Source organism: Poecilia latipinna, unplaced genomic scaffold (assembly GCF_001443285.1).
Source record: "Poecilia latipinna isolate Pla-1442-1.1 unplaced genomic scaffold, P_latipinna-1.0 Scaffold1315, whole genome shotgun sequence".
Taxonomy (NCBI): domain Eukaryota; kingdom Metazoa; phylum Chordata; class Actinopteri; order Cyprinodontiformes; family Poeciliidae; genus Poecilia; species Poecilia latipinna.
The window spans coordinates 197,684-225,061 of NW_015113931.1; the positions used below are offsets into that span (position 1 = coordinate 197,684).

At 43.3% G+C, this 27,378-nt stretch overlaps 1 protein-coding gene and 1 long non-coding RNA gene across 2 annotated transcripts in view; one reads left to right on the forward strand and one right to left on the reverse strand.

Moving 5' to 3' along the window:
- Positions 1-440: 440 nt before the first annotated feature.
- Positions 441-3,476, reverse strand: LOC106961603 (uncharacterized). Its single transcript, XR_001427807.1, has 2 exons — positions 2,256-3,476; positions 441-511 (listed from the first exon to the last, which is right to left on the reverse strand). It is a non-coding gene; the product is annotated as an uncharacterized LOC106961603 (long non-coding RNA).
- Positions 508-27,378, forward strand: part of ep300b (EP300 lysine acetyltransferase b) — a 38,434-nt gene continuing 11,563 nt past the window's right edge. Inside the window, exons 1-20 of the mRNA XM_015055430.1 lie at positions 508-999; positions 3,766-4,364; positions 5,234-5,413; positions 7,563-7,860; positions 8,304-8,417; positions 8,524-8,796; positions 9,523-9,625; positions 9,744-9,872; positions 9,970-10,087; positions 10,194-10,386; positions 18,573-18,650; positions 18,812-18,897; positions 19,012-19,164; positions 19,838-20,362; positions 20,447-20,707; positions 20,803-21,001; positions 21,935-22,086; positions 24,758-24,997; positions 25,515-25,603; positions 26,681-26,791. Of these exons, the coding sequence (XP_014910916.1) occupies positions 906-999; positions 3,766-4,364; positions 5,234-5,413; positions 7,563-7,860; positions 8,304-8,417; positions 8,524-8,796; positions 9,523-9,625; positions 9,744-9,872; positions 9,970-10,087; positions 10,194-10,386; positions 18,573-18,650; positions 18,812-18,897; positions 19,012-19,164; positions 19,838-20,362; positions 20,447-20,707; positions 20,803-21,001; positions 21,935-22,086; positions 24,758-24,997; positions 25,515-25,603; positions 26,681-26,791 (3,995 nt within the window). The 5' untranslated portion in view covers positions 508-905. The remainder of the gene's footprint in view (positions 1,000-3,765; positions 4,365-5,233; positions 5,414-7,562; positions 7,861-8,303; positions 8,418-8,523; positions 8,797-9,522; positions 9,626-9,743; positions 9,873-9,969; positions 10,088-10,193; positions 10,387-18,572; positions 18,651-18,811; positions 18,898-19,011; positions 19,165-19,837; positions 20,363-20,446; positions 20,708-20,802; positions 21,002-21,934; positions 22,087-24,757; positions 24,998-25,514; positions 25,604-26,680; positions 26,792-27,378) is intronic.

Sequence of the window (27,378 nt, forward strand, 5' to 3'; positions counted from 1 at the left end):
CAGAAATCCGTATTTTAAAGGTCTGTTTTGCAACCGATAACTGACGAATGGGGTTGCATCAACCAAATTTGCAATCTCAGTCTGTTCTTCAGTGCCTTTTGTATGGTTCAACACTAAGTGCACATACAAGTCAGCATGCACATGCAAAAAAAGAGAAAAAAGTCACGCATGGGAATATAGGTTTACATGCTTTTTGGACTTTTTATTTTTTTTTTCATCTGAGTGGATGGATCTGTCTTCAAACCGTGTTAAATCACTGACGAGCCAATTGAGCATCGCCAACACTTGCATTCAAACTACTGCTTGTTGCCTTTTTGCCGTGGAAAATTAAAAGGACTCGGTGATACAGACAGCAATAAGAGGGGAGGAAAAGTAAAAATCCCTACAGGTTCTCTAAGGTGTTGCATGAAACATCAGCAATCTGAAGTTGTTTTTTTTTCCTTCTCTCTCTTTGGAAACTTGTGATTTTTGTGCCATCACGCATCATCTCCCCCTGCAGCCTTTTTTAGACCTAAAAAGAAAGAGAGAAGGTTTTTGATCAGTATACTATGGAAGACCAAGTTGAATGGAGCTCGGAGGACGGATCTTGGGACAGTTTTTATGTCATGAGGTTGTCAGTCGTCCGTCGACTCCACCTTCCCACCGCCTCTTGTTGAAGTCTGCGAAGAAACAAAAATCTCCGACAGGGGAGGGGGACTGATATCTACCAGAGAGGTACTACAAACTCAGGAGGAGGACTGAGAAAGAGTTGAACATCGCCGTCCTCTTCCCCTACCGTCCCCCCAAGCGGTGGGGGAACGATTAGAAACATTTCTTAACGGGAGTAAGAAGGCGGAAATAAAGGGAATACATAAACCCTGAGTGGATATACAGCCTCTTTTTTTTTTTTTTAATTCGTCAAAAATATGGCCGATAATGTCCTGGAGTCTGGCCCGCCTTCAGCCAAGAGGCCCAAGCTGGCTTCTCCAGCTCTGTCTGTGTCTACCAGTGATGGGAATGGTAAATATATTTGATGCTTTACTTCGGCATGAACTAGCTTAGAGATTGGTGCTTTTAAACTTGCTTGCTCCGAGTCTGGAGTTGCTGTAGAGTTGCACACTCATTTCTGCTTGCTAAGTGACGTTTCTGGGCATAAATATTGTAAAAAGTTAGGTGGGAAAAGTGTATATCTGAGTGCTATGGTTGCTTTGGTTTAAGCTTTTCTAGTCCTGAAGCAGGAGCAACTTTCCAGCACTTGTGTTTTGATGCGTTAGCCTCAACAGGCTAACTAGCCGCAACTAAAATGATCCTCCTCCAAACAATGGACGAGTCGAGACACCCCACTTCGCCTAAACTTGCTTTGCTACTTTAAAAGTTGTTAAAGTGAACACGTACGGTGGAATATGCGACAAATGTCAAGTTTCTGAGATGTTAATTTTTCATAACGGCAAATAAACGTTTGGAAACTAGCTTTTAGAGCTAGTAACTGAAACCGAGTTAGCTAGCTAACTAGCTAAAAAGACACCCCCACCGGAGCAACTCAGCTGAGCTCCGTGATGGGGAAATAGCTCATTAGTTTAAACATTTTTATCATTACTTTTGTAATTAAATTAGACACCGAACATATGATGGATGTAAACATTTTGTTTTATTTCGAAAAACGTGTATAAATGACGAGAAGGTTAATGTTTTTAACACAACTATTGTCAAGCTAGCTATTGTTCAATACTTGATTAAGTTGGGCGAAGCGGTGTTGACCAGCTGAAGTTGTAGCGCTGCCCATGTAAACACTTTGACTCAGTTGAACAAGAGAATCTAAATCAGATGTATTCCTTCAAGCGTGTTCTTTGAAATATCTCAGATTTTATTCACTGGCTTTTAATGAATTCATCCAAATATGCTGTAGCGGAGCTAATTATTCATCCTCCATTGTCTGCAAGGTAGTACTGCTTCACTTTTGTAACAATAAATCGTAGCCAACTGTTCCAACTGAACGTATTTCACCCTGAAATAACAATTAAAGCAATTGAATTTATTACTAAAAGCGCCATAACATAATTTCTCATTGTTACACCTTTTCCAACCCAGAATTTCAAACTTGATTCTTAATTTCTTGCTTCCACTTTTATCCTATTTATTCTTTATTTTCTGTTAATGTCTTTCTTCTCCAATCATACAACTTTGCCTGCGTTTCCATGCTCTCGAACCTTAGAACTGCTCCACAATTTCACAGAACCACCTGGGTACTGTAGTGTTTACCTTTTGCGGTTTCTCACCTTGTCCCCACTGCGTTTGCTCTCCACGTATGGCAACCCACCAAACCACAAGCTGATGCCTGGAAGAAAAATTTGGGACGGGAGAGGCTCATAACGTCTGCATACAGTGCCTCACAAATGTTTTCATCTGCGTTGAACTTCACATTCTCTCATGCAACGAGGATAAACTCCAATGCATTTATTGGGATCTTACGTCATATGAAGACCTGAGCAGGTCTTCATATGCCAGATAATGTTAATGAAGAGTTGTGCATTTAGGAGAAGAGCAGAGTTAGTTTATAAGAGAAACCATTGAACGGTTTGAAGACTTTGGCACGACTACAAATCTACTAAGACATTGATCATTACAGGACAGTGTTCCAGAAACCTGTAGTGACTCTGAACGAGACGCAGACTTCCACAGACAAAATGTCTGCATTCTACAAATCTGGCTATTTTGGACGAGCGGTAGGAAGACGGCAATTGTTTAAAGAAAACCATAATTCCAGATTAGACCAAACATCTTTGTCCACCAACTAAATATTACATGGAGACGTACATGACCAATTTGGAAGTAAAAATTTCAGAGGCCGAGTCAGGACCTAAACGGGCTGACCTTTCAGCAGGACAGTGAGCCTAAATATACAGCCAGGGTTGTTATTATTATGAAATTGTTTGGATTAAATAATTTTAATTAGTCAGGATTGATTAGTCTAAGATGAGGTGTTTAATAATATTATTCACAGCTGTTCTTTGTCCAGTCTGATGGAATTTGAGGTGTTTTGCAAAGAAGAGTGGTCGGATTTTTCTGTCACCTGGTGTGAAAGGTCGGCAGGCTTACGGCTTTAACTGTTGCCAAATGTGGTTCTACAAAATATGGTCTCAGGAGTACTGAATACAAATTCACTTGAATTTGTTTCCTTTTCCGTCATAGTAAGGCTCAGCGACATAGCTCAAAAATATATATATTTAAATATAATAATCCATCCATGCAGACAGACCCAGGGCCGGTAATCAAACCCAGAACCTTCTTGCTGCAAGGCAAAAGCTCTACCAACTGCACCACTGTGCAGCCTTAAGCATAATAATAATATATATATTAAATAAAATGACTTTTATCTGAGTCATTCCGTCTTTAAGTTGACCAAAATTCAAAGTGGGGGGGAAAAAATTAGCTGTAAAATGTGCTATAAAACACGTCAAACAAGACAGTAGCTCTGGAATAACATCACTATGAACTATGAAAACCTAAGGAATGTATTAGTAAAAAAAGAAAAATCCCAAAAATTTTTCAAAAATGAAATCTTCAAAACCAAAAAATTCTGTTAATTGGAAAAAGTATGTTTGATTGTAAAATCCTGATTAAAACACATTGCAACTTGTGATTGTAACATGACAATGCGTAAAAAGTACAAGGAGGCTAAATATCTTTGCAAGGCACTAACTTTTTAAGTTATGTGGCGCCACACAAGGCTTGAGTGTTTAAAAAACAATGAACCATTTTCTTGATTGATTTCTTTTTTTTACCTAGACTTTGGTTCATTCTTTGACCTGGAGCATGACCTGCCGGACGAGCTCATCAGTTCCTCGGACCCGGGGCTGACGAACGGAGGAGACTCCGGCCAGTTCCACACCAGCCTCGGGGGCCTCGGAGGAGGGGTTCAGGATGCGGCCTCCAAACACAAACAGCTGTCGGAACTGCTGCGCGCTGGGGCGCCGACGCAGCCGGGCGCCCCCGCTTCCAACAGTGCCCCCTCCGCGGCTTCCATGGGGATGATGGGGGGAGTCGGTGGACCTCAAGGCATGCACCATCAGGGCCAACAGCAGCAGCAGCCGCAACCTGGACTAATGCAGCAGGTTGGCATGGTGCCGAACAGGGCGACGGCCATGATGGGTGTCCAGAAGGGCACCGCTGGACAGCAGCAGCACCCACACCAAGGGCTTATAGGGGGGCAGGTTGTGAATGGCTCGCCCAGAATGGGTTACCCTGGCAACACGGGAATGGGTAGCAATAGTAATATTTTGGCAGAGACCTTACAGCAGCAGCAGCAGCAGCAGCAGGGCGGTCCAACCCTGGGAGCTGGGGGTCAAGCGGGGATGAGACCACATCAGCCCGGTGCACTGAAGCAGGTAGGTACCAAACCAGACTTTAGGAATTTAGGTGGAAGTTAATTTTATATGCATATTTAGTTCACCGTTTGATGTATTTGACTTGATCGCAATGGTGCCCCTAAAAATTTATCTTTTTTTTTTATATAAAACTTTTTTTTAAAATATAATGTATAAATATTTATATACATTGCTTTTATTTTTATGTATTGATTGAAGAAAATGACTGTATGACCTGGACATGATTCTCTGGAGGAGGGGTCGGGGGGCATCATTTTTCGGTCGGGGCCACGGCCCTCCGTTGGGCTCCCCTTACGGGCGCCTCTGCTTTTATTGCCTTAATATGACAACTAAACATGCTCTTAATTTTAGAAATATAAAAAGCTCATAAAATGCTTGTGGCTTGTGTTAAGGTTTGAAGCGATTGACTTCGTGTATGTTTGCAGTTAAAAAAGGCAGTGATGTTTTTGTTAGCACAGTTAAATGGGTAGGTAAGAAGCTGTAGTTTGCGCTCAAACTCTGAGGATGAGTTTTTCTACAGCAGGTGCAGGGAAGAGTGCGGTCATGTGTCGGGACTCGCAGCTGCTGCACAGTTAGCTCTGTGGTATCGATGGTTAACCTCCCTGCTAGTCAGAACACCACATTACAGTTGTGATTTTTCTCCCAAGCAAGTACAGAAGCATCTCCGTTAACCGTAAGTGGCAGGATGGAGCCGTTTTCCTGCATCTAGCTGTGAATAAGTCTGAAATTTGTTTTGCTTTTCTCAGCTTCCCCCCCCTCTCCCCCCAGACGTATTTGGGATTTTCAAAAAGCAAAGCGTACGGAGAAACCATCACTCGTCCTCTTTTCCCTCATGCTGTGTTCTGTGTTTTTCCTCCATCCTTCTCCAGATGAATTTGATGGCCAACGCGGGGTCCTACGGTGGCCCATACAGCCATTCTGCTGGCCAGGGGCTGCCTGGAGAGGGGCTGGGCCCACAACTCCAGAATAAAGCAGGCCTGCCCAGCGCTATGGCCGCCCAGTTCAACATGGACAAAAAGACACCTCCTGGTCAAGGCATTCCGGGGATGGTAGGATTTGTTTTACTTGTGTTCTCTCACAGATATCGCTTTCTACTTACTGGCTGGTTAGAGCTTTGAGCCTTATGTTAGTGACGTGATATCGGACGCAACAGTCGGCACACTGTTGGTTTTAAAAAGGAAGCAGAGAGAGATCAGAAACAACAAAACAGTTCACATTTGTGTCAGTGAGTGAATGAAATCAGTAGTTCTGCAATCAACAATTATTTTAGTTATCTATATTTAGTAATCTATTAATTATTCTGATAATTAATTATATGTTTCAGAAATTAGAAATGCATAAATAGATGGAAATAATTTGGTTCCTTTTGTAAATGATTAAGTGAACTATTTTTTTTTGTTAAAAATGCAGGAAACCTTTTTTTTTCTTTGCAGTTTTGTGTTTAGTACTGCTCTGAGTATGTTCTTTTAGCCAAGTGGCTTTTTTGAGTCTATAAACTCCAGTTACTGATTAATTATTAAATTAAGTAATGATTAATTATTCGATTTATCATTATTTAATCCGATTAATAATTACAGCCCTAGAAATCAGCAACTTTCACTTTTATCAGCTCTCACCAGTGTTGGTTGGGTCACAATATCATTTTTTTTTTTTTTTTTTTTTTTTTGTGAAATGAGTCAAAAACTAATAAAACCGCTGCAGAAAGCGTTTTCTTGAGCTGATTAACTTTATGCTCACAAACAACAGCTATAATTTTCCGCCTTGTTTAAGGAGTCAAAGCATAAATTGTGCTGTCCTCTCTTTTTGGGTTTGTTTTGTTTTGAGACAAAAAGGGGTTTCCAACAGCGACCGATGCAGATACTCCTTACTTTAGATTCAATTAACTTGTTAGCAGTGTTTACCGTTGCTGCATCTCTTAAAGTCACATGACTATAATCCACGTCCTGTTTGGAGTAAACATAGAGGAGAACGGCAGCATATCCAACTATAAACGTTAGCACTTAAGGCAGATTGTTCCCAACAGCACATAAAGTTAAAACAAGATAATCTATTTATTGGTTTGCTTCCCTTGCTTTGGCGATGCATTCATTGACGAATATTAACAGCTCATTACTAGCTTTTTTCATTCATTTACCTAAATTTTTAAAATTCTGGCAAAAAAAAAAAGCAAAAGTACATAAGAATTGGTGGGCTCTCCACTTGTGAGATGTATTAAATTTAGCGCAAATCTTAAGATTTACGAGAACAGAAAAAGAAACGGAGTTTCCCTTTTTTTGTTTCTACTAATTACTCAAAACCAGCCAAAATGACAGGATTATATTTTTTGTGTTATTAGACTCAGTCTTACAAATGTTTGTTTTGGCATAAACACTACAAGATTTCTGAAGTATGTTTAAATTAACTCAAGTTTAATTGAGTTTTTCCCACCAATTACAACCTCTATTTCAATAATCTTGGTGTCAAAATAAAGCTAACACTTTGTGTCACAGCAGCTGCTATAGGTTCAGAGAAAATGAGGATGGAGCATTACATAATTAGGATTCACATATTAACCATTTAGAACCATCATAAATAAGGCTACGGGATTTTGGATTGATGTAGCGGAGGCAATCTAAAGAAAATTTATGGAGGTTTTTACAAAAAAAAAAAACTGGGGATTTCGGGTTTTTAAGTATTTTTACATGCATAAAATTGCTCGTTTTTCATTTATTTTTTGAAATGCCCACATTCATTTTTATCCACTTATAAGAAGAAATTGTTTTATTTGACTCCAACTAAAATTTTATTTTATTTTTTTTTAAATCCAGTGTCTTTCAAAAGTAGAAAAAAACATTACATTAAATTTAGGCTCATTAGACTTAAAAAAGAATACCACCAAAATATCCTCTTTTTTTTTTTTCGGGCACTACCGGAGCTCCGTACAATGTCTTTTCGATGTAGGCTCCTGGTCACTGACGTCTGTCTTGCCACAGCCCTTGTGCATGAACAAAAATGCTTCCTGTTCAACTCAAATGTTTGTTGTTTTTTTTTTACCAGCTTTCAGCCAATTGTCTGATGTTTCTATGGATACCAAATAAGTCTATGCTTGGTAATGAGGATAGGGCGGAAAAAGCTAAAATCTGCCCCTGGTATTGGTGGCGTGAGACTCGACAAGGAACAGACCTCCCTGTTTAAGACTCGTCTGTTTCTCTATCGTAGACTGCTCAGCAGCAGCAGCAGCAGTCTGGGGCAGTTGGTGGCGTGGCGGCATCGGTCGGTGGGGCCCAGGTTGGACTGAACGCCGTCGGGGTGGGACCGGGCGCCACGCCCCCCACCGCTGACCCCGAGAAGCGGAAGCTCATCCAGCAGCAGCTCGTCCTGTTGCTCCACGCGCACAAGTGCCAGCGGCGGGAGCAGGCCAACGGGGAGGTGCGGCAATGCAACCTGCCCCACTGCCGCACCATGAAGAACGTGCTCAACCACATGACTCATTGCCAGGCTGGCAAGTCCTGCCAGGGTGAGTCGGATAAATGACATCAACTCCTATACGTTGTGTTGTTTTTTTTGTTTTGTTTTAGTGGACACCGCAACATAAGCACCAGGTCTGCTTTCACTGTTTTCTCTCACTTCCTGGTCTGTTCCTGGTTTTCCCCCCTCGTATCTAGGTTGAGTTATTCGCTCCTCGGCTGGCGGTTCCTCCATCGGTTGTCTTTTTCTCCCGCTCTCTCCGAGCCTCCATCTGGACGTAGTTTTATAGCATCGAATGACTCACATAAGATCTTTCTTAGCCTTCTGTCTTCGTTTTGACTCATTTTTTCCCATTTTGCCTCGTTTTCTTGTCAAGTCACTGCTTTCAGTCTCACTCTGTCACATTTTTACTCATGTGCTCGGCTCTCTCTCCTTTATTTTTCACACTTCAACTCGTTTCGCCTAAACATCTGTTTTGGTCTCGTCCCTCAGTTGCACACTGTGCCTCGTCCAGACAGATCATCTCGCATTGGAAGAACTGCACGAGACACGACTGTCCCGTGTGCCTGCCGCTGAAAAACGCCGGAGACAAGAGGAACCAGCAGTGTGAGTGTTTCTCTTCTCACTCTGCTGGCTGCCATCGAGTAATGATTAACCAAGTTTAAAATCACAAATATTAATCCCCCCCCCCTCCTCTCTCCTGTCGCTGCAGCTCTGCTCAACAGTGTCAGCTTAGTGAACTCTTTAGGCGGCGCGGGGCCAGGCGGGCAGTCGAGCGCTCCGAGCCTGAACCCTACCAACCAGATCGACCCGAGCTCCATAGAGAGAGCCTACGCTGCATTAGGCCTGACGTACCAGGGCAACCAGATGCCGCAGCAGCAACAGCAGCAGCAGCAGCAACAGCAGCAGCAGCAGCCGCCACAGGCCGCCATGCCGAACCAAGTCCTTCACGGACAGCCGGGAATGAGGACTCTGAATCCACTGGGTCGGTTCTGTTTCTGATTCTCACAGCATTTAGATCAGGGGTGTCCGAAACCCTTTTTGCCCCATTTAGGCTACTGGTGGGGCCACAAAATTCATTAAATGTAAAAATACAAAAATTAGATGACAAAGTTGAAATAATGGGAGAATAAAGTCTTAATATTTTGAGAATAGCCATAAAATTGCAAAAATAAAGTTACGATGTTACAAAATTTTGAGTTTAAAGTCAAAATAATACGAGAAAGTCATAATATTCGGACTTTTTTCTGCTCATTTTATTTATTTTATTTTCTAACTTGTTTTCCAAATTTTTACCATTCTTGACTTGTGGTACGGAGTGAACAGAATCATTTCTAGGGCCATAAAATGGTAGACAGTTGGCTTTTTTTAACGCCCATCTTGAAAAAGTGAAATTTTTTTTTTTGCCTATTTATTTATTTTTTTGTTTGTACATTTCTATCACAATACAGGTCTTAGATTTCATCCACAGTGGTCTTAAAAAGTCTTAAGTTTGAGTCGGTGAAACGTGCCGAAGCCGCGGATGCAGTAGAGACGTCTTGGTTAGACTAGCAGCTCCAACTGCAGCAAAAGGCTTGTTCTGCAAAGCATTGACTCGGCGGTGGCTGGAGTCGAACGCATCGATCTCACCCCGGTTATTATTCATGAACTACGTTGCATAAGAATCCAATAAAACTGACCTAATAAACTGTTCTTTGCCTTTTACGACCAGGTGGTACCTCCATAGGAGTGAACGGTGCCGTCGGGGTGCAGACTCCGAACCAGCAGTCTGCGCTGCTGCCGGACGCCATGCTGCACAGCATGAACGCGCAAAGGCAAGAGCGGCTGCGGCTTTCCGTCTTCGCACCGACGCGGTTCACCGTTCTTGACAAATTTTTAAAGTCGACGGAGGCTGAAATGTTGAGCTGTTGTCTGGTTCTCTCCCAACCGCAGCTTGATGAACGACGGCGTCGGGAGCCTGGGCTCCATGCCCACGGCCACGCCCCCTTCGGCCGCAGGGATGAGGAAGTCTTGGCATGAAGACATCACGCAAGACCTCCGCAACCACCTCGTCCACAAGCTGTGAGTTGGCTCTGTCCTTCAGCTTAGCACCTGGAACCTGATCACATCGTCCGCGTAGAGAAGTTCCACTTTCTCAAACGTGTTTCCATGCGAACAGAGTGCAAGCCATCTTCCCCACTCCTGACCCCGCGGCGCTGAAGGACAGGCGGATGGAGAACTTGGTGGCCTACGCCCGGAAAGTAGAGGGAGACATGTACGAGTCGGCGAACAGCAGGGTAGGCATCCCTCGCGCAGAGGGTGAAGAAAATGCGCCGCGAGCGCGGGGTGTTTGCTGTCGGTGTTGCGTAATTCCCTCCCACCCTCCTGCTGTGCTGCGTCCAGGCGGAGTACTACCACCTTCTGGCAGAGAAGATCTACAAGATCCAGAAGGAGCTGGAGGAGAAGAGGAGGACGCGGCTCCAAAAGCAGGGCATGATGCCCGGCCAGCCCTGCCTTCCCACGTCTGGCCTCCCACAGGGTCCGCCTGGCATGGTCCAGCCCCCGGGGCCCCCAGGGCCGCCCGGACAGCCTCCCAGTAAGTAAACGATTTATTGGACAGACTTGTTGGGGGGAAAAAATGAGTAAAAACCTTGAAATAATTTCACACAGAAAAAAACAAAAATCTACTTTTTATGAGAGAAATTTTATTTAATGTGGGGGAAAATGTTGAGGTTCGAGGTGGGTGATTTGGACTTAAAGTTTTATGACGATATATTGTGGNTAATATATATATTAAATAAAATGACTTTTATCTGAGTCATTCCGTCTTTAAGTTGACCAAAATTCAAAGTGGGGGGGAAAAAATTAGCTGTAAAATGTGCTATAAAACACGTCAAACAAGACAGTAGCTCTGGAATAACATCACTATGAACTATGAAAACCTAAGGAATGTATTAGTAAAAAAAAAAAAATCCCAAAAATTTTTCAAAAATGAAATCTTCAAAACCAAAAAATTCTGTTAATTGGAAAAAGTATGTTTGATTGTAAAATCCTGATTAAAACACATTGCAACTTGTGATTGTAACATGACAATGCGTAAAAAGTACAAGGAGGCTAAATATCTTTGCAAGGCACTAACTTTTTAAGTTATGTGGCGCCACACAAGGCTTGAGTGTTTAAAAAACAATGAACCATTTTCTTGATTGATTTCTTTTTTTTACCTAGACTTTGGTTCATTCTTTGACCTGGAGCATGACCTGCCGGACGAGCTCATCAGTTCCTCGGACCCGGGGCTGACGAACGGAGGAGACTCCGGCCAGTTCCACACCAGCCTCGGGGGCCTCGGAGGAGGGGTTCAGGATGCGGCCTCCAAACACAAACAGCTGTCGGAACTGCTGCGCGCTGGGGCGCCGACGCAGCCGGGCGCCCCCGCTTCCAACAGTGCCCCCTCCGCGGCTTCCATGGGGATGATGGGGGGAGTCGGTGGACCTCAAGGCATGCACCATCAGGGCCAACAGCAGCAGCAGCCGCAACCTGGACTAATGCAGCAGGTTGGCATGGTGCCGAACAGGGCGACGGCCATGATGGGTGTCCAGAAGGGCACCGCTGGACAGCAGCAGCACCCACACCAAGGGCTTATAGGGGGGCAGGTTGTGAATGGCTCGCCCAGAATGGGTTACCCTGGCAACACGGGAATGGGTAGCAATAGTAATATTTTGGCAGAGACCTTACAGCAGCAGCAGCAGCAGCAGCAGGGCGGTCCAACCCTGGGAGCTGGGGGTCAAGCGGGGATGAGACCACATCAGCCCGGTGCACTGAAGCAGGTAGGTACCAAACCAGACTTTAGGAATTTAGGTGGAAGTTAATTTTATATGCATATTTAGTTCACCGTTTGATGTATTTGACTTGATCGCAATGGTGCCCCTAAAAATTTATCTTTTTTTTTTTATATAAAACTTTTTTTTAAAATATAATGTATAAATATTTATATACATTGCTTTTATTTTTATGTATTGATTGAAGAAAATGACTGTATGACCTGGACATGATTCTCTGGAGGAGGGGTCGGGGGGCATCATTTTTCGGTCGGGGCCACGGCCCTCCGTTGGGCTCCCCTTACGGGCGCCTCTGCTTTTATTGCCTTAATATGACAACTAAACATGCTCTTAATTTTAGAAATATAAAAAGCTCATAAAATGCTTGTGGCTTGTGTTAAGGTTTGAAGCGATTGACTTCGTGTATGTTTGCAGTTAAAAAAGGCAGTGATGTTTTTGTTAGCACAGTTAAATGGGTAGGTAAGAAGCTGTAGTTTGCGCTCAAACTCTGAGGATGAGTTTTTCTACAGCAGGTGCAGGGAAGAGTGCGGTCATGTGTCGGGACTCGCAGCTGCTGCACAGTTAGCTCTGTGGTATCGATGGTTAACCTCCCTGCTAGTCAGAACACCACATTACAGTTGTGATTTTTCTCCCAAGCAAGTACAGAAGCATCTCCGTTAACCGTAAGTGGCAGGATGGAGCCGTTTTCCTGCATCTAGCTGTGAATAAGTCTGAAATTTGTTTTGCTTTTCTCAGCTTCCCCCCCCTCTCCCCCCAGACGTATTTGGGATTTTCAAAAAGCAAAGCGTACGGAGAAACCATCACTCGTCCTCTTTTCCCTCATGCTGTGTTCTGTGTTTTTCCTCCATCCTTCTCCAGATGAATTTGATGGCCAACGCGGGGTCCTACGGTGGCCCATACAGCCATTCTGCTGGCCAGGGGCTGCCTGGAGAGGGGCTGGGCCCACAACTCCAGAATAAAGCAGGCCTGCCCAGCGCTATGGCCGCCCAGTTCAACATGGACAAAAAGACACCTCCTGGTCAAGGCATTCCGGGGATGGTAGGATTTGTTTTACTTGTGTTCTCTCACAGATATCGCTTTCTACTTACTGGCTGGTTAGAGCTTTGAGCCTTATGTTAGTGACGTGATATCGGACGCAACAGTCGGCACACTGTTGGTTTTAAAAAGGAAGCAGAGAGAGATCAGAAACAACAAAACAGTTCACATTTGTGTCAGTGAGTGAATGAAATCAGTAGTTCTGCAATCAACAATTATTTTAGTTATCTATATTTAGTAATCTATTAATTATTCTGATAATTAATTATATGTTTCAGAAATTAGAAATGCATAAATAGATGGAAATAATTTGGTTCCTTTTGTAAATGATTAAGTGAACTATTTTTTTTTGTTAAAAATGCAGGAAACCTTTTTTTTTCTTTGCAGTTTTGTGTTTAGTACTGCTCTGAGTATGTTCTTTTAGCCAAGTGGCTTTTTTGAGTCTATAAACTCCAGTTACTGATTAATTATTAAATTAAGTAATGATTAATTATTCGATTTATCATTATTTAATCCGATTAATAATTACAGCCCTAGAAATCAGCAACTTTCACTTTTATCAGCTCTCACCAGTGTTGGTTGGGTCACAATATCATTTTTTTTTTTTTTTTTTTTTTTTTGTGAAATGAGTCAAAAACTAATAAAACCGCTGCAGAAAGCGTTTTCTTGAGCTGATTAACTTTATGCTCACAAACAACAGCTATAATTTTCCGCCTTGTTTAAGGAGTCAAAGCATAAATTGTGCTGTCCTCTCTTTTTGGGTTTGTTTTGTTTTGAGACAAAAAGGGGTTTCCAACAGCGACCGATGCAGATACTCCTTACTTTAGATTCAATTAACTTGTTAGCAGTGTTTACCGTTGCTGCATCTCTTAAAGTCACATGACTATAATCCACGTCCTGTTTGGAGTAAACATAGAGGAGAACGGCAGCATATCCAACTATAAACGTTAGCACTTAAGGCAGATTGTTCCCAACAGCACATAAAGTTAAAACAAGATAATCTATTTATTGGTTTGCTTCCCTTGCTTTGGCGATGCATTCATTGACGAATATTAACAGCTCATTACTAGCTTTTTTCATTCATTTACCTAAATTTTTAAAATTCTGGCAAAAAAAAAAAGCAAAAGTACATAAGAATTGGTGGGCTCTCCACTTGTGAGATGTATTAAATTTAGCGCAAATCTTAAGATTTACGAGAACAGAAAAAGAAACGGAGTTTCCCTTTTTTTGTTTCTACTAATTACTCAAAACCAGCCAAAATGACAGGATTATATTTTTTGTGTTATTAGACTCAGTCTTACAAATGTTTGTTTTGGCATAAACACTACAAGATTTCTGAAGTATGTTTAAATTAACTCAAGTTTAATTGAGTTTTTCCCACCAATTACAACCTCTATTTCAATAATCTTGGTGTCAAAATAAAGCTAACACTTTGTGTCACAGCAGCTGCTATAGGTTCAGAGAAAATGAGGATGGAGCATTACATAATTAGGATTCACATATTAACCATTTAGAACCATCATAAATAAGGCTACGGGATTTTGGATTGATGTAGCGGAGGCAATCTAAAGAAAATTTATGGAGGTTTTTACAAAAAAAAAAAACTGGGGATTTCGGGTTTTTAAGTATTTTTACATGCATAAAATTGCTCGTTTTTCATTTATTTTTTGAAATGCCCACATTCATTTTTATCCACTTATAAGAAGAAATTGTTTTATTTGACTCCAACTAAAATTTTATTTTATTTTTTTTTAAATCCAGTGTCTTTCAAAAGTAGAAAAAAACATTACATTAAATTTAGGCTCATTAGACTTAAAAAAGAATACCACCAAAATATCCTCTTTTTTTTTTTTCGGGCACTACCGGAGCTCCGTACAATGTCTTTTCGATGTAGGCTCCTGGTCACTGACGTCTGTCTTGCCACAGCCCTTGTGCATGAACAAAAATGCTTCCTGTTCAACTCAAATGTTTGTTGTTTTTTTTTTACCAGCTTTCAGCCAATTGTCTGATGTTTCTATGGATACCAAATAAGTCTATGCTTGGTAATGAGGATAGGGCGGAAAAAGCTAAAATCTGCCCCTGGTATTGGTGGCGTGAGACTCGACAAGGAACAGACCTCCCTGTTTAAGACTCGTCTGTTTCTCTATCGTAGACTGCTCAGCAGCAGCAGCAGCAGTCTGGGGCAGTTGGTGGCGTGGCGGCATCGGTCGGTGGGGCCCAGGTTGGACTGAACGCCGTCGGGGTGGGACCGGGCGCCACGCCCCCCACCGCTGACCCCGAGAAGCGGAAGCTCATCCAGCAGCAGCTCGTCCTGTTGCTCCACGCGCACAAGTGCCAGCGGCGGGAGCAGGCCAACGGGGAGGTGCGGCAATGCAACCTGCCCCACTGCCGCACCATGAAGAACGTGCTCAACCACATGACTCATTGCCAGGCTGGCAAGTCCTGCCAGGGTGAGTCGGATAAATGACATCAACTCCTATACGTTGTGTTGTTTTTTTTGTTTTGTTTTAGTGGACACCGCAACATAAGCACCAGGTCTGCTTTCACTGTTTTCTCTCACTTCCTGGTCTGTTCCTGGTTTTCCCCCCTCGTATCTAGGTTGAGTTATTCGCTCCTCGGCTGGCGGTTCCTCCATCGGTTGTCTTTTTCTCCCGCTCTCTCCGAGCCTCCATCTGGACGTAGTTTTATAGCATCGAATGACTCACATAAGATCTTTCTTAGCCTTCTGTCTTCGTTTTGACTCATTTTTTCCCATTTTGCCTCGTTTTCTTGTCAAGTCACTGCTTTCAGTCTCACTCTGTCACATTTTTACTCATGTGCTCGGCTCTCTCTCCTTTATTTTTCACACTTCAACTCGTTTCGCCTAAACATCTGTTTTGGTCTCGTCCCTCAGTTGCACACTGTGCCTCGTCCAGACAGATCATCTCGCATTGGAAGAACTGCACGAGACACGACTGTCCCGTGTGCCTGCCGCTGAAAAACGCCGGAGACAAGAGGAACCAGCAGTGTGAGTGTTTCTCTTCTCACTCTGCTGGCTGCCATCGAGTAATGATTAACCAAGTTTAAAATCACAAATATTAATCCCCCCCCCCTCCTCTCTCCTGTCGCTGCAGCTCTGCTCAACAGTGTCAGCTTAGTGAACTCTTTAGGCGGCGCGGGGCCAGGCGGGCAGTCGAGCGCTCCGAGCCTGAACCCTACCAACCAGATCGACCCGAGCTCCATAGAGAGAGCCTACGCTGCATTAGGCCTGACGTACCAGGGCAACCAGATGCCGCAGCAGCAACAGCAGCAGCAGCAACAGCAGCAGCAGCAGCAACAGCAGCAGCAGCAGCCGCCACAGGCCGCCATGCCGAACCAAGTCCTTCACGGACAGCCGGGAATGAGGACTCTGAATCCACTGGGTCGGTTCTGTTTCTGATTCTCACAGCATTTAGATCAGGGGTGTCCGAAACCCTTTTTGCCCCATTTAGGCTACTGGTGGGGCCACAAAATTCATTAAATGTAAAAATACAAAAATTAGATGACAAAGTTGAAATAATGGGAGAATAAAGTCTTAATATTTTGAGAATAGCCATAAAATTGCAAAAATAAAGTTACGATGTTACAAAATTTTGAGTTTAAAGTCAAAATAATACGAGAAAGTCATAATATTCGGACTTTTTTCTGCTCATTTTATTTATTTTATTTTCTAACTTGTTTTCCAAATTTTTACCATTCTTGACTTGTGGTACGGAGTGAACAGAATCATTTCTAGGGCCATAAAATGGTAGACAGTTGGCTTTTTTTAACGCCCATCTTGAAAAAGTGAAATTTTTTTTTTTGCCTATTTATTTATTTTTTTGTTTGTACATTTCTATCACAATACAGGTCTTAGATTTCATCCACAGTGGTCTTAAAAAGTCTTAAGTTTGAGTCGGTGAAACGTGCCGAAGCCGCGGATGCAGTAGAGACGTCTTGGTTAGACTAGCAGCTCCAACTGCAGCAAAAGGCTTGTTCTGCAAAGCATTGACTCGGCGGTGGCTGGAGTCGAACGCATCGATCTCACCCCGGTTATTATTCATGAACTACGTTGCATAAGAATCCAATAAAACTGACCTAATAAACTGTTCTTTGCCTTTTACGACCAGGTGGTACCTCCATAGGAGTGAACGGTGCCGTCGGGGTGCAGACTCCGAACCAGCAGTCTGCGCTGCTGCCGGACGCCATGCTGCACAGCATGAACGCGCAAAGGCAAGAGCGGCTGCGGCTTTCCGTCTTCGCACCGACGCGGTTCACCGTTCTTGACAAATTTTTAAAGTCGACGGTGGCTGAAATGTTGAGCTGTTGTCTGGTTCTCTCCCAACCGCAGCTTGATGAACGACGGCGTCGGGAGCCTGGGCTCCATGCCCACGGCCACGCCCCCTTCGGCCGCAGGGATGAGGAAGTCTTGGCATGAAGACATCACGCAAGACCTCCGCAACCACCTCGTCCACAAGCTGTGAGTTGGCTCTGTCCTTCAGCTTAGCACCTGGAACCTGATCACATCGTCCGCGTAGAGAAGTTCCACTTTCTCAAACGTGTTTCCATGCGAACAGAGTGCAAGCCATCTTCCCCACTCCTGACCCCGCGGCGCTGAAGGACAGGCGGATGGAGAACTTGGTGGCCTACGCCCGGAAAGTAGAGGGAGACATGTACGAGTCGGCGAACAGCAGGGTAGGCATCCCTCGCGCAGAGGGTGAAGAAAATGCGCCGCGAGCGCGGGGTGTTTGCTGTCGGTGTTGCGTAATTCCCTCCCACCCTCCTGCTGTGCTGCGTCCAGGCGGAGTACTACCACCTTCTGGCAGAGAAGATCTACAAGATCCAGAAGGAGCTGGAGGAGAAGAGGAGGACGCGGCTCCAAAAGCAGGGCATGATGCCCGGCCAGCCCTGCCTTCCCACGTCTGGCCTCCCACAGGGTCCGCCTGGCATGGTCCAGCCCCCGGGGCCCCCAGGGCCGCCCGGACAGCCTCCCAGTAAGTAAACGATTTATTGGACAGACTTGTTGGGGGGAAAAAATGAGTAAAAACCTTGAAATAATTTCACACAGAAAAAAACAAAAATCTACTTTTTATGAGAGAAATTTTATTTAATGTGGGGGAAAATGTTGAGGTTCGAGGTGGGTGATTTGGACTTAAAGTTTTATGACGATATATTGTGGTTGCATTGTGATGATAAACACAATCAGAACTACTTATTTTTAGGTTGTGTGTCACAGCATTTATAGCGCCACCAGCACAAATGCTGCTCTTGAAAAAACATTCCTCTTTGCTTCCTTGGACCCCAGTTACATAAAAAAGTGTGATTTATATCAACTGCATTTTATCATATTTTCAAATTTATTGATATTTGAACAAACGGGAGAAAATTGTAAAGCTAACAATCTCGACAATGGACAATTTATGAGCGGTTTTAAACAAAATCAACCAGAATTTGTCAAGATAATGAGAAATCAAAATTATCAGAAGAAGTTTTATCACAATAAATGATAAACGGTACAATAAATGGCCACTTTGTCATTTTACAAAGTGAACATTTAATTGTTTTAAACTGGTGGCATAATTATTGTTCCTCCTATTAAAAATAAAAGCACCCAAAGTTTTAAATTATGTTTTGTTTCATGATTAATTTAATCAGACTTTCTCTTCTAAGCATCAATCTATGAATTTATATTCTATAGGATCGCAAATATACATTTTTTTTCTTTCCTTGCAGAAAACGTACACACTAAATATGTTGATTTATTTATTTATTTATTTATTAAGTCAAAGTGGTTTTTCTACTTCAGTAAAACACGATTTATTATGTTTTTCAAGAACATCCCTGCCAGAGATGCTTACATGTTTTCTGTTCTGAAGTTAAAAACGTTTTTGTGATGGATTTGTCCTCCTGTCAGATGGTCCTCATCCCGACCCGTCCATGATCAGACCTGCTGGTCCAAATCAGATGGTCAACAGGATGCAGAACCCACCAGGTGTGTTTGTTTACCCTGAAAACGTGAATCAGAACTCGTAGTAACATAGACTGACTTGGTGTCATTAAAAGCAAATGGTTTCTACTTATTTTAGGTGAAGATTCTGATCATAACATGATGGCATTTTAATAATGATTCTGATTCCCTTTTGATGCTTTTAGGAATGACTCAGTTTGCTCAGATGGGGATGCAGAATATGGGTCAGAGGTCAACGCCTCCTCTTCCTCACAACCCTCAAATGAACCAGGTTAGCCTGAGTGACTCATGATGTCACACGTCATTTTTGGGGATTGAAACCAAAGCACTTTGTGTTGCTTAAAGGAAATGAAGGATTTGATGCATTGCTTGTTGTTGTTTCCAGATGGGAATGGGAGCAACACGGATGGGTCAGCCCGGCGCCCCACAGCTTCAGACCCAGTACCTTCCTCCAGGCCAGTTTCCTGGCTCCAGTCCCGGTCTCGGTTCTGGTCCTGTTGGGATGAACCAGCCTGGAGTGCAGGCTGCGGTGCCTTCTGTAAGAGTCACAGCTTGGAGTTCATCTCCTAAACTTCTAAAGAGATCTGCAGTTTTCCTGTTTCACTGACTTCTATTTGGGAAAGTTTTAAAGGAGCAGCGTCGTGTAAAATTGAGCTTTACATCATGTTATAATGTTATTCCTTTATCAAAAACATATCTGGAGCGTTGAATTGATTCTTTCATGCATGTTTGAGAAATTCTCTAATCTCCATGGCAACCATTCAGCTGTGCAAAACGGCTGGGTGGATCTAGCAACAGGCAGCTCCCTCTCGGAGCTGCAGTTTCCGAGCTTCAGCCTCACAGAGCAGCCCCCTCCACCCACTCAGCTCCTTCAGACTAGCCAACAGCAATTAGCAAACACCTGGTGGAGCTGAGCATCAGCTGAGCTCCTTATACGAGCTGCTTCTGAGTGAAAAAACACCGTTGAAGGGGAGCGCTGTCATAAACTTCTTGAAGGCAGAGTTTCAGAAAAAGCAGGAGTTTTTAAAGAGGCAGAGGCCCAATTTCAAGGTGTTAAATGTCAAATTTCTTTGAAGTCACATTTGATATATGGAGCATTTCTATAGCAGCTGGAGGTAACATGGTTACTTGATTGTGCCAGAAAATGGCACAAGTATTAAGTACTTCCCCTTTAATACAGAAATATCCATTTTGTGCCTGATCCACTTCAGCAGAATCAGATGTCGACGCCTCCATCCATCCCCGCCAGCAGCCCGGCGGCGCAGTCCGCCCCCTCGGTCCCGTGCTCCGGGGGATCTTTTGGTCCCTCCAACAGCAACGGTCCAGGGCCGCTGCCCAACCTCCACCCGCCCTCCACTCAACCCTCCCCCTTCCCTCACTGCCCGCCCGTCCGGACAAACTCCCCGTCGCCAGCGCGCAGCTTGACGCCCCAGCCGCATCAGACGCCACCTACGCTGCCCCGCTCTCAGACGCCTCAGCCACAGACCCCGAACACACCGCAAGTGGCCACCCCGCAACACCCCCAACATCATCAGCAGCAGCAGCAGCAGCAACAACAACAACAAACGTCGCAAATGCTGCATCCCGCTCCATCAGCTCCAATGGCGAACTCCGAAAAACCCAACCAGTTTCCACAGCAAACGATTGGTGGCGTTGCATCTCCGGAGCCCCCGGCAGCTCAGATTCCCTCGGTCCCGAGCCTGAATGATCACGCGCCGCCGCTGCCGCACACCCCAGTGAGTTCACTCCCGACTTTTCCTGAATAATGTTGAATAGAAAAAGCTGCACTTGTGATCCTTAAACTGTTCCCTTCTTCTCAGCTCTCTGCTAAGACTTCCCTGACAGCCGAAGGACAAGTTTCGTCCCCGGCGTCAATTACAAGCAGCTCTGACCACAACTCCCAGCTCGCTCCTGCAGAGGGCCTCGCTCAGAGCCAGGACAACATCAAGGTAAAGGTGGAAAAGGAAGAAGAGGAGGAGGAGGAGGAGGAGGAGGATGATGCAGGGGGCGACACTGAGGGAAACAGCAAGGGGAAGATGTGCAAGGCTCACTCTGAGGTGAAGAAAGAAGAGAAACCAGAGGTAAGATTGTCCAAACTCATCTCTGTGCATAATAAATGTTTGACATCAATGAGGGGAAAACATTCCTGCGCTAATACTCCTAAACATCCCCGCAGATTGAGGACGAGAAGCCGCCAGGAGATGCGCGTAAAGCTGAGCCCATGGACACGTCGACGTCTTCTGGGTCGGCGGCGGGGGCGGCATCGAGCGGAGACAAGAAGCTGGAGGTGAAGAAGGAGCCCAAAGAGGAAGAGCAGGGATCAGGGTCACCAGCCACCAACAGCTCCTCAGCCAGCAGTCAGAGCAAGAAGAAAAGTAAGAGCAATGTCAAAGCGATGAGCGTTTAGAAAACACTAACTAGACTTTTTGAAGTTTTCCTCTTCCAGTTCCAAGTCTAAAAGTTTAAACGGTTTATCGTAACACCTCAATAAGGTTTGAGCAGGGCAGATTGTTGGCTCAGCTAATGTTAAAGTCCAAACTTTAAAGGTTTATATCTTCTTCTGCTAACTAGCTGCTAACGAATCCTTGCTAGCTAGCTTTTTTTTTTTTGCGTCTGTCTTGGGTTAGTTGGGTGACATTTGTCTTCGCCACTGGCTCACTTCTGTTGATATGTGCATTCTGGGTAAAAAAAAAAGAAAAAAAAAAAGCTTAGCACTACTATATAAAATATCCAGTTTTCCTTTGTACATGTCTGTCATGGTACAGGCCTTAAATTTAATTCATGGAGGTCTTAAAAAGTCTTAAATTTCGAGTTGAGCGTAGAAACACTCGGGTAGTGAGGAGATTTTCAGTCAGTCATCGTTCATCGTATCATTTCACACTAAACCCATCTGAGTTTTTGTTTCAGAGACTTTAATAAGTCAGATTACTATGACTGTCTTAGGTACTCTGAAGCATTTTTTAATGTACATTCTGAATTTTATCACATTTATTCCAAAGACATTATTACAGGTACCAACAGTTGTTTTCTAAAGTGGGACTTCCTCCCCCCCCCATCAGAATAAATCTGCTTAATAGGATGGAGGAATTTAAAAATGGACTTAATTATTATTATTTTTTTTTTTTAAACACATATTTACATTGTAGCCCTGGTTCAGTATTTTCTATTCTGTACATATTGAGGGTGTAAATAAAAGACTCAGTTTGTATTTTCCCTACTAGTCGACCCTGCAGCTCTTTGACCAGCAGAGATCTCGGTTCAGGCGGTTCTGATATCCATCTTGTTTCTCCCCACACCTTCCCCTCCAGTCTTTAAGCCGGAGGAGCTGCGCCAGGCCTTGATGCCGACCTTGGAGGCATTATACCGCCAGGACCCTGAGTCCCTTCCCTTCCGCCAGCCGGTGGACCCCCCGTTACTGGGAATACCCGTACGTATTCGAACTAGTAACAAAACTAACCTGGTAAGGGACTGCACTGGCTGCCATTTTGCTTCAACTCCATCCAAGTATACCCTTTTTTTTTTTTGTTGGGGTCTTCTTTTTTTTTTTTTTTTTTTTTTTGTGGGTACATTTTTTCCCTCTCTCACAGTTACTATAGTTTTTACAATCATTGTTTTTTTTTTTTTTTTAGTCTTTTTGCTGCTGGTTTTTGTTTTGCTTTTTTTTTAATTGCATGCTGAAAGCGTAGAAAATGATATTTTGGCTTGTGTGTGTGTGTGTTTGTTGTGTTAAGCTTGTAAATCAAAGCACTGGCTCTTATGAACAATTATTACATTACAAGAACATTACAGTTTTGCCTTCCATTGATTCTAAATAGCCTTTATATTAGTGGATCACTGCACACTTTATTTTAATAAACATAAAGTGGAATTAATTTAAAAAAATGTGCTGTTCATGAGCCAGATGCTTTTATTTATCGACTTCATTTTTTGCACCTTTTTTTAATTCATTTATTTCATCCTCATAAACCATTGCTAGCTTTCTAACGCATTTCCTCACCAGCAGCAGTTTAACAGTGTTCAGGTTGGAGGCGCTGGGGGGGGGGATGAGGGGAGCCACACAGGCTCTGCTGCCTTCACTGCATCTCAACTGAAGGCGACAGTATTTCACCAAGACTGGAAATATCTAAAATAGACCAAAGTAGCAGATCAGCAAGACCACATCTCCCACGTCCTCCAAAGTCAAGTGATGCAATAGTATTCATTTCCTTTGACATTTTTCACATTTTGTAGCATTACAACCGCAAACGTCAATGGATTTTGTTGGTAGGGCTTAAATGTGGGAATAAAATATACATGATTTTCAGTTTTATTTGTATTAATACCTTACATGACCAGAATTTAATCTCAGTGTAATTCAGACCAAGGTGCACAGCAGCAAAGTTTTAGCTTAAGATGTAAAGCAGCATTTTAAGCTTTGCATGTGTATCAAACTAACAACTAATCATTGAGAAGCTTCACAAACGGTACAAGTTGACTGCAAGCTTACCCCCAAGTCACGACCATCGACCTACGTTAGGTCAGCCAAGGATATTATAGAACATGTAAATAATAATGTCAAAATTAAATTGGTTGTAGTCTTTAAATTACATATATAATTTGAGAGGAAGTTGGTTTTTTAGCATTAGCTCCTTATTAATACCATGTTGCTGTAGCGCTTTAGCAGTAGCTTCCACTAAATACCATGTTATTAGGTTATTAGGTATTTTACCATGTAAGTATTTACTGGAAGCTAATGCTAAATTGCATTAACTTCCACTAAATACTATGTTGGTATTGCAACTTAGCATTAACTTCCTGGTATAGCCTTTTAGTATTAGCTTCCACTAAATACCATGCTCGTATGGCGGTTTAGCATTAGCATTAGCTTTTGCTAAATACCATGTTGGTGTAGCGTGTTAGCGTTAGCGGAACTAATGTTTATGATCACAACTAACGTTTTAGCTATCTCTGCTCACCACTCTGCAATGTAGTCACTTGGGAGTCGAATGCAAAGAAACGCATGGTTACAGTTCATGCTTAATTATGAAAACGATGCATCGCTTTCAGTCCACTCGCCTGTCCTGCACCACTGTGTGTTGGTCCACCACATAAAATCCCAATAAAATTCACTGAAGTTTGTGGTTGTACGAATATTGCCGCACAAAATGTTTTGTTTTGAAAATAATTAGAAATATCTCGATTTATTTAGTTTATTTTTCTGCCCAAACAACTGGAGTGTGGCTCTGCAGGCTGTCTTGCTAATATGCATCACTTGTTTGTTTGTGTGAGTGGCTCCATTCAGATACGAGGGTCTTTTCATATCTTGTTGCCATAGTGACACTGAGATGGACCCTGCTCTTTGAAACTCACACCTATTAGTCTTTTTTTTTTTTTTTCCTTCGTTGTTGGAGCGCCTAAAAAGCCTATTCTTCTGCTCACCCTCCTCTTCGCTTCTCTGTCGAACGGCGCTGCGTTTTCAGGAGAAGCGAACTGGAAAACGGCTCGGCGAACCCTCCAGCCGCCGACGCGTTTGCTTCACCTCAACACTGTTGTCCTCAGCGCTGTCACCTCATCACCACTCATGCTGCTGGCACTGTGGCTTAAAAGCGTAGATCCGTCCTGCCTGTTGCTCTTTCTTTTCATGGCTTTGCACCCTGGTCAGTTGCTTATCATGGAGGTTTTGTTCAGCCGTGTTTCTAAATCAGTAGCTCGGCGCCAATTGGTAGCGATTTGACCGATGACAGGCTTGTAAAATCCACCTGCGTCTTTGGGTAGATTTTACCAGCAGCTGATCGGTCTTCTGGCTGATGGTGCGGGTAGATTAGAAGTGTTGGGTGCAAAGCAGAGAGCTGGAGGGCAGAAGTTGTCATGTCTCTCTGTTTGCACATGAACCTTCTTCTTTGCAGCGCTCAACAACATTGTCCCCCTGCACCCTCTTCTCTCCCTACTCTGGTCCTGTCGGCCGCCTGCAATGCCTCTCCTCGACGTCGACGACGACTCTGCTCGTCCTCCTCCGTCTCCCAACTTACGAATCAACCGCCTGGCTCCTCTTTCCCCATCTTCTTCCTTTTCCCCCTCCCTTTGTTTATTTTATTTTTATTTTCCTCAACTCTTCAACCTGACCTCTAACGTGGGCGACCATCCCAATCCAGGACTACTTCGACATCGTCAAGAACCCCATGGACCTCTCGACCATTAAGCGCAAGTTGGACACAGGGCAGTACGAGGAGCCGTGGCAGTACATTGAGGACATCTGGCTGATGTTCAACAACGCCTGGCTGTACAACCGAAAGACGTCGCGGGTCTACAAGTACTGCTCCAAGCTGGCCGAGGTGTTTGAGTCGGAGATCGACCCCGTTATGCAGGAGCTGGGCTACTGCTGTGGGAGGAAGGTAAATCAGATATGTATTACCTGGTGTGTGGGTTCAGGAAAACAAGGGTTTACCTGGTAGAGTGGAAAGTATGGGGCTCTAAACATGCCGTAATGAGGGGATCAAGATGCTGTGATCTACGTTAAATTTACTGATGATGTTCAAAGCTCTTATCATATCACCACCTTCATAAAATAATGGCCAAAGTCATTTTTGTTCCAAAAGTGATTTTGGCAAAAAAATAAAAAATAAATATATATATATATATATATATATATATCACTGTCTTTTTCTTTACAAAAAATGTGTCAAGCCAAACAACAACAAAAAAAAAATCACTTTAAGTCGGGCCCTTAATTTACACTATGTTCTCAGGTCTGTTTATGAAACATATTTCAGTAACTTTAAACATTGGAAATTTCTGAACTTGAAGCTGATGAGATGGACAGGTGTGATTTTTTTTTTTTTTTTTTGAGGAAAGAATGTCTTTGTGTCCATTTTCTAACATTTCTCTTTTTGTTTTCTTTGTCTTTTACAGTACGAGTTTTCTCCCCAAACTCTTTGCTGCTACGGAAAACAATTATGCACCATCCAACGCGATGCTTCTTATTTTAGTTACCAGAACAGGTAAGACCCTTTTCAGGATAAACCTGCTTTCAGAACATGTATTTTATTTTATTTATTTATTTTTGAGAGAAACAAAAAAATGAAGCTGCTGGGATCATCTAGTCTGTTGCGTTTTGTTTTCCCACGTTAAATAAGTTTCCTGCAGCGAAGCATCAGTCAGTGCAATCACAGAAGAGATTGATTTGTGGCTTCAAATATTTACCGTGGCACCATCACCATCTTCATAGTTCACTGTTTTTTTTTGTTTTTTAAATTTTCATGTCATTCATAAAGTGGGCTCCCTTCTCCTTTCCGGTAGATTATTAGTGGCTTCGTTGCCGCTGGCTAAAACCGTAACGCCCGAGGGCTTGCGTGTTTTCTGCCCGGGAGCCGGGTGCGTTTGTTTTCTCCACCAGAAGGAAGGGCGTCTGCTTTATGAATGAGCAGAAAGGATGATGGCTCGCTGTTGCTTTATCTTTTTCCTCATTCACCTTTTCATATTTGGAGCCTCGTATCCTCGCTGCTCTGCTGCCCCGCGGCTCCCAGTGCTCTCTCATGTTGCTGTAATGTTGTTGTTGTTGTTGTTGTTGTTTACCACTGGATGTCTGATGCTAATCTTTGCTTTGCCTTGGCTCTCTGTCCTCTGTTGGTTGTTTTTTTTTCCACCTCCCGTTCGCCCCCCTTCCCCTCTGTCTCTCCATCTTTGTCTTTGTGTCCAACCTGTAACAACTTATTTTCCGTTTTTTTTTTTTTTCTTTATAATTCATTTTGACCTTTCCCCCATCTCCATCCTCTCCCCCCTCCTTCCTGTTTTATTTTTCTTTCTTTTACGCTTGTGATGTCTGCATTGGCCTGCTTTTGGTGTGACCAATCATCCACTCCAAAATTAATGCGCAATCTCAAAACCCGCCCGCCCACACAAAAACCGCGCATCATGATTGGCCACTACCTACCTGGCGACGACCTACCTTGCCCTCCTTGCCTCCACCTGTGTGCGCGCTCCCCCGGCCTGCCCTGCCCCGCCCTGCCCTGCCCTGATTGGTGGCTGCTTCTTCGCTCCTTCTCTGTGATTGGCTGTGCTGATGACGAACGGTGTAGTTCACCAAAATATGGGCTTCTTGCTGACAGGTACCACTTCTGTGAGAAGTGTTTCAACGAAATCCAAGGCGACAGCGTTTCCCTGGGGGATGACCCCTCCCAGCCTCAGACGTGAGTACCGTCACACTCTTAAACACACAAAACGTAGCGGCTGACCCAACTGAAACCGACTGACTACGTCGGCAGATTTGATTACATACGAGTGATAATGGGCCAGAAGTACAGAGCTGTCTGTAGGTTTTTACTGTGTGAGCAGATTTTTCAAAGTCCTACTTAACTCTACTAAAGGAGTCGCAGTCCGTCGTCTTTAATAAATAGAAATGTAGGGCAGCGGCTAACAATCGTTGTAGCAATCGATTATTCTGATGATTAATCGGATATTTTCACATCCTGCAGATTTTTTATTTAGCCACCCAAGCATTTTTACACAATATTAGAAATGTATTAAAATATGCAATTAATCAAATCAAATCTTTTTCTTTCTTTTTTTTTTACATAAAAATTATAATTTAATGCCTACAATGCAATAACATAGCATTCTGATTATTCGTCACAAAATCTTCAGCTAAAAAAATATACTGTTCTAATCTGTTCATTATGTTTTTAATTAATAATTTGATGGGGAAAGGTGCTCAATAGGAGTTTTTTTTTCTTTCTTTTTTTTTTTTTTTTTTTTTAAAAATTATTAAAAAAAAATT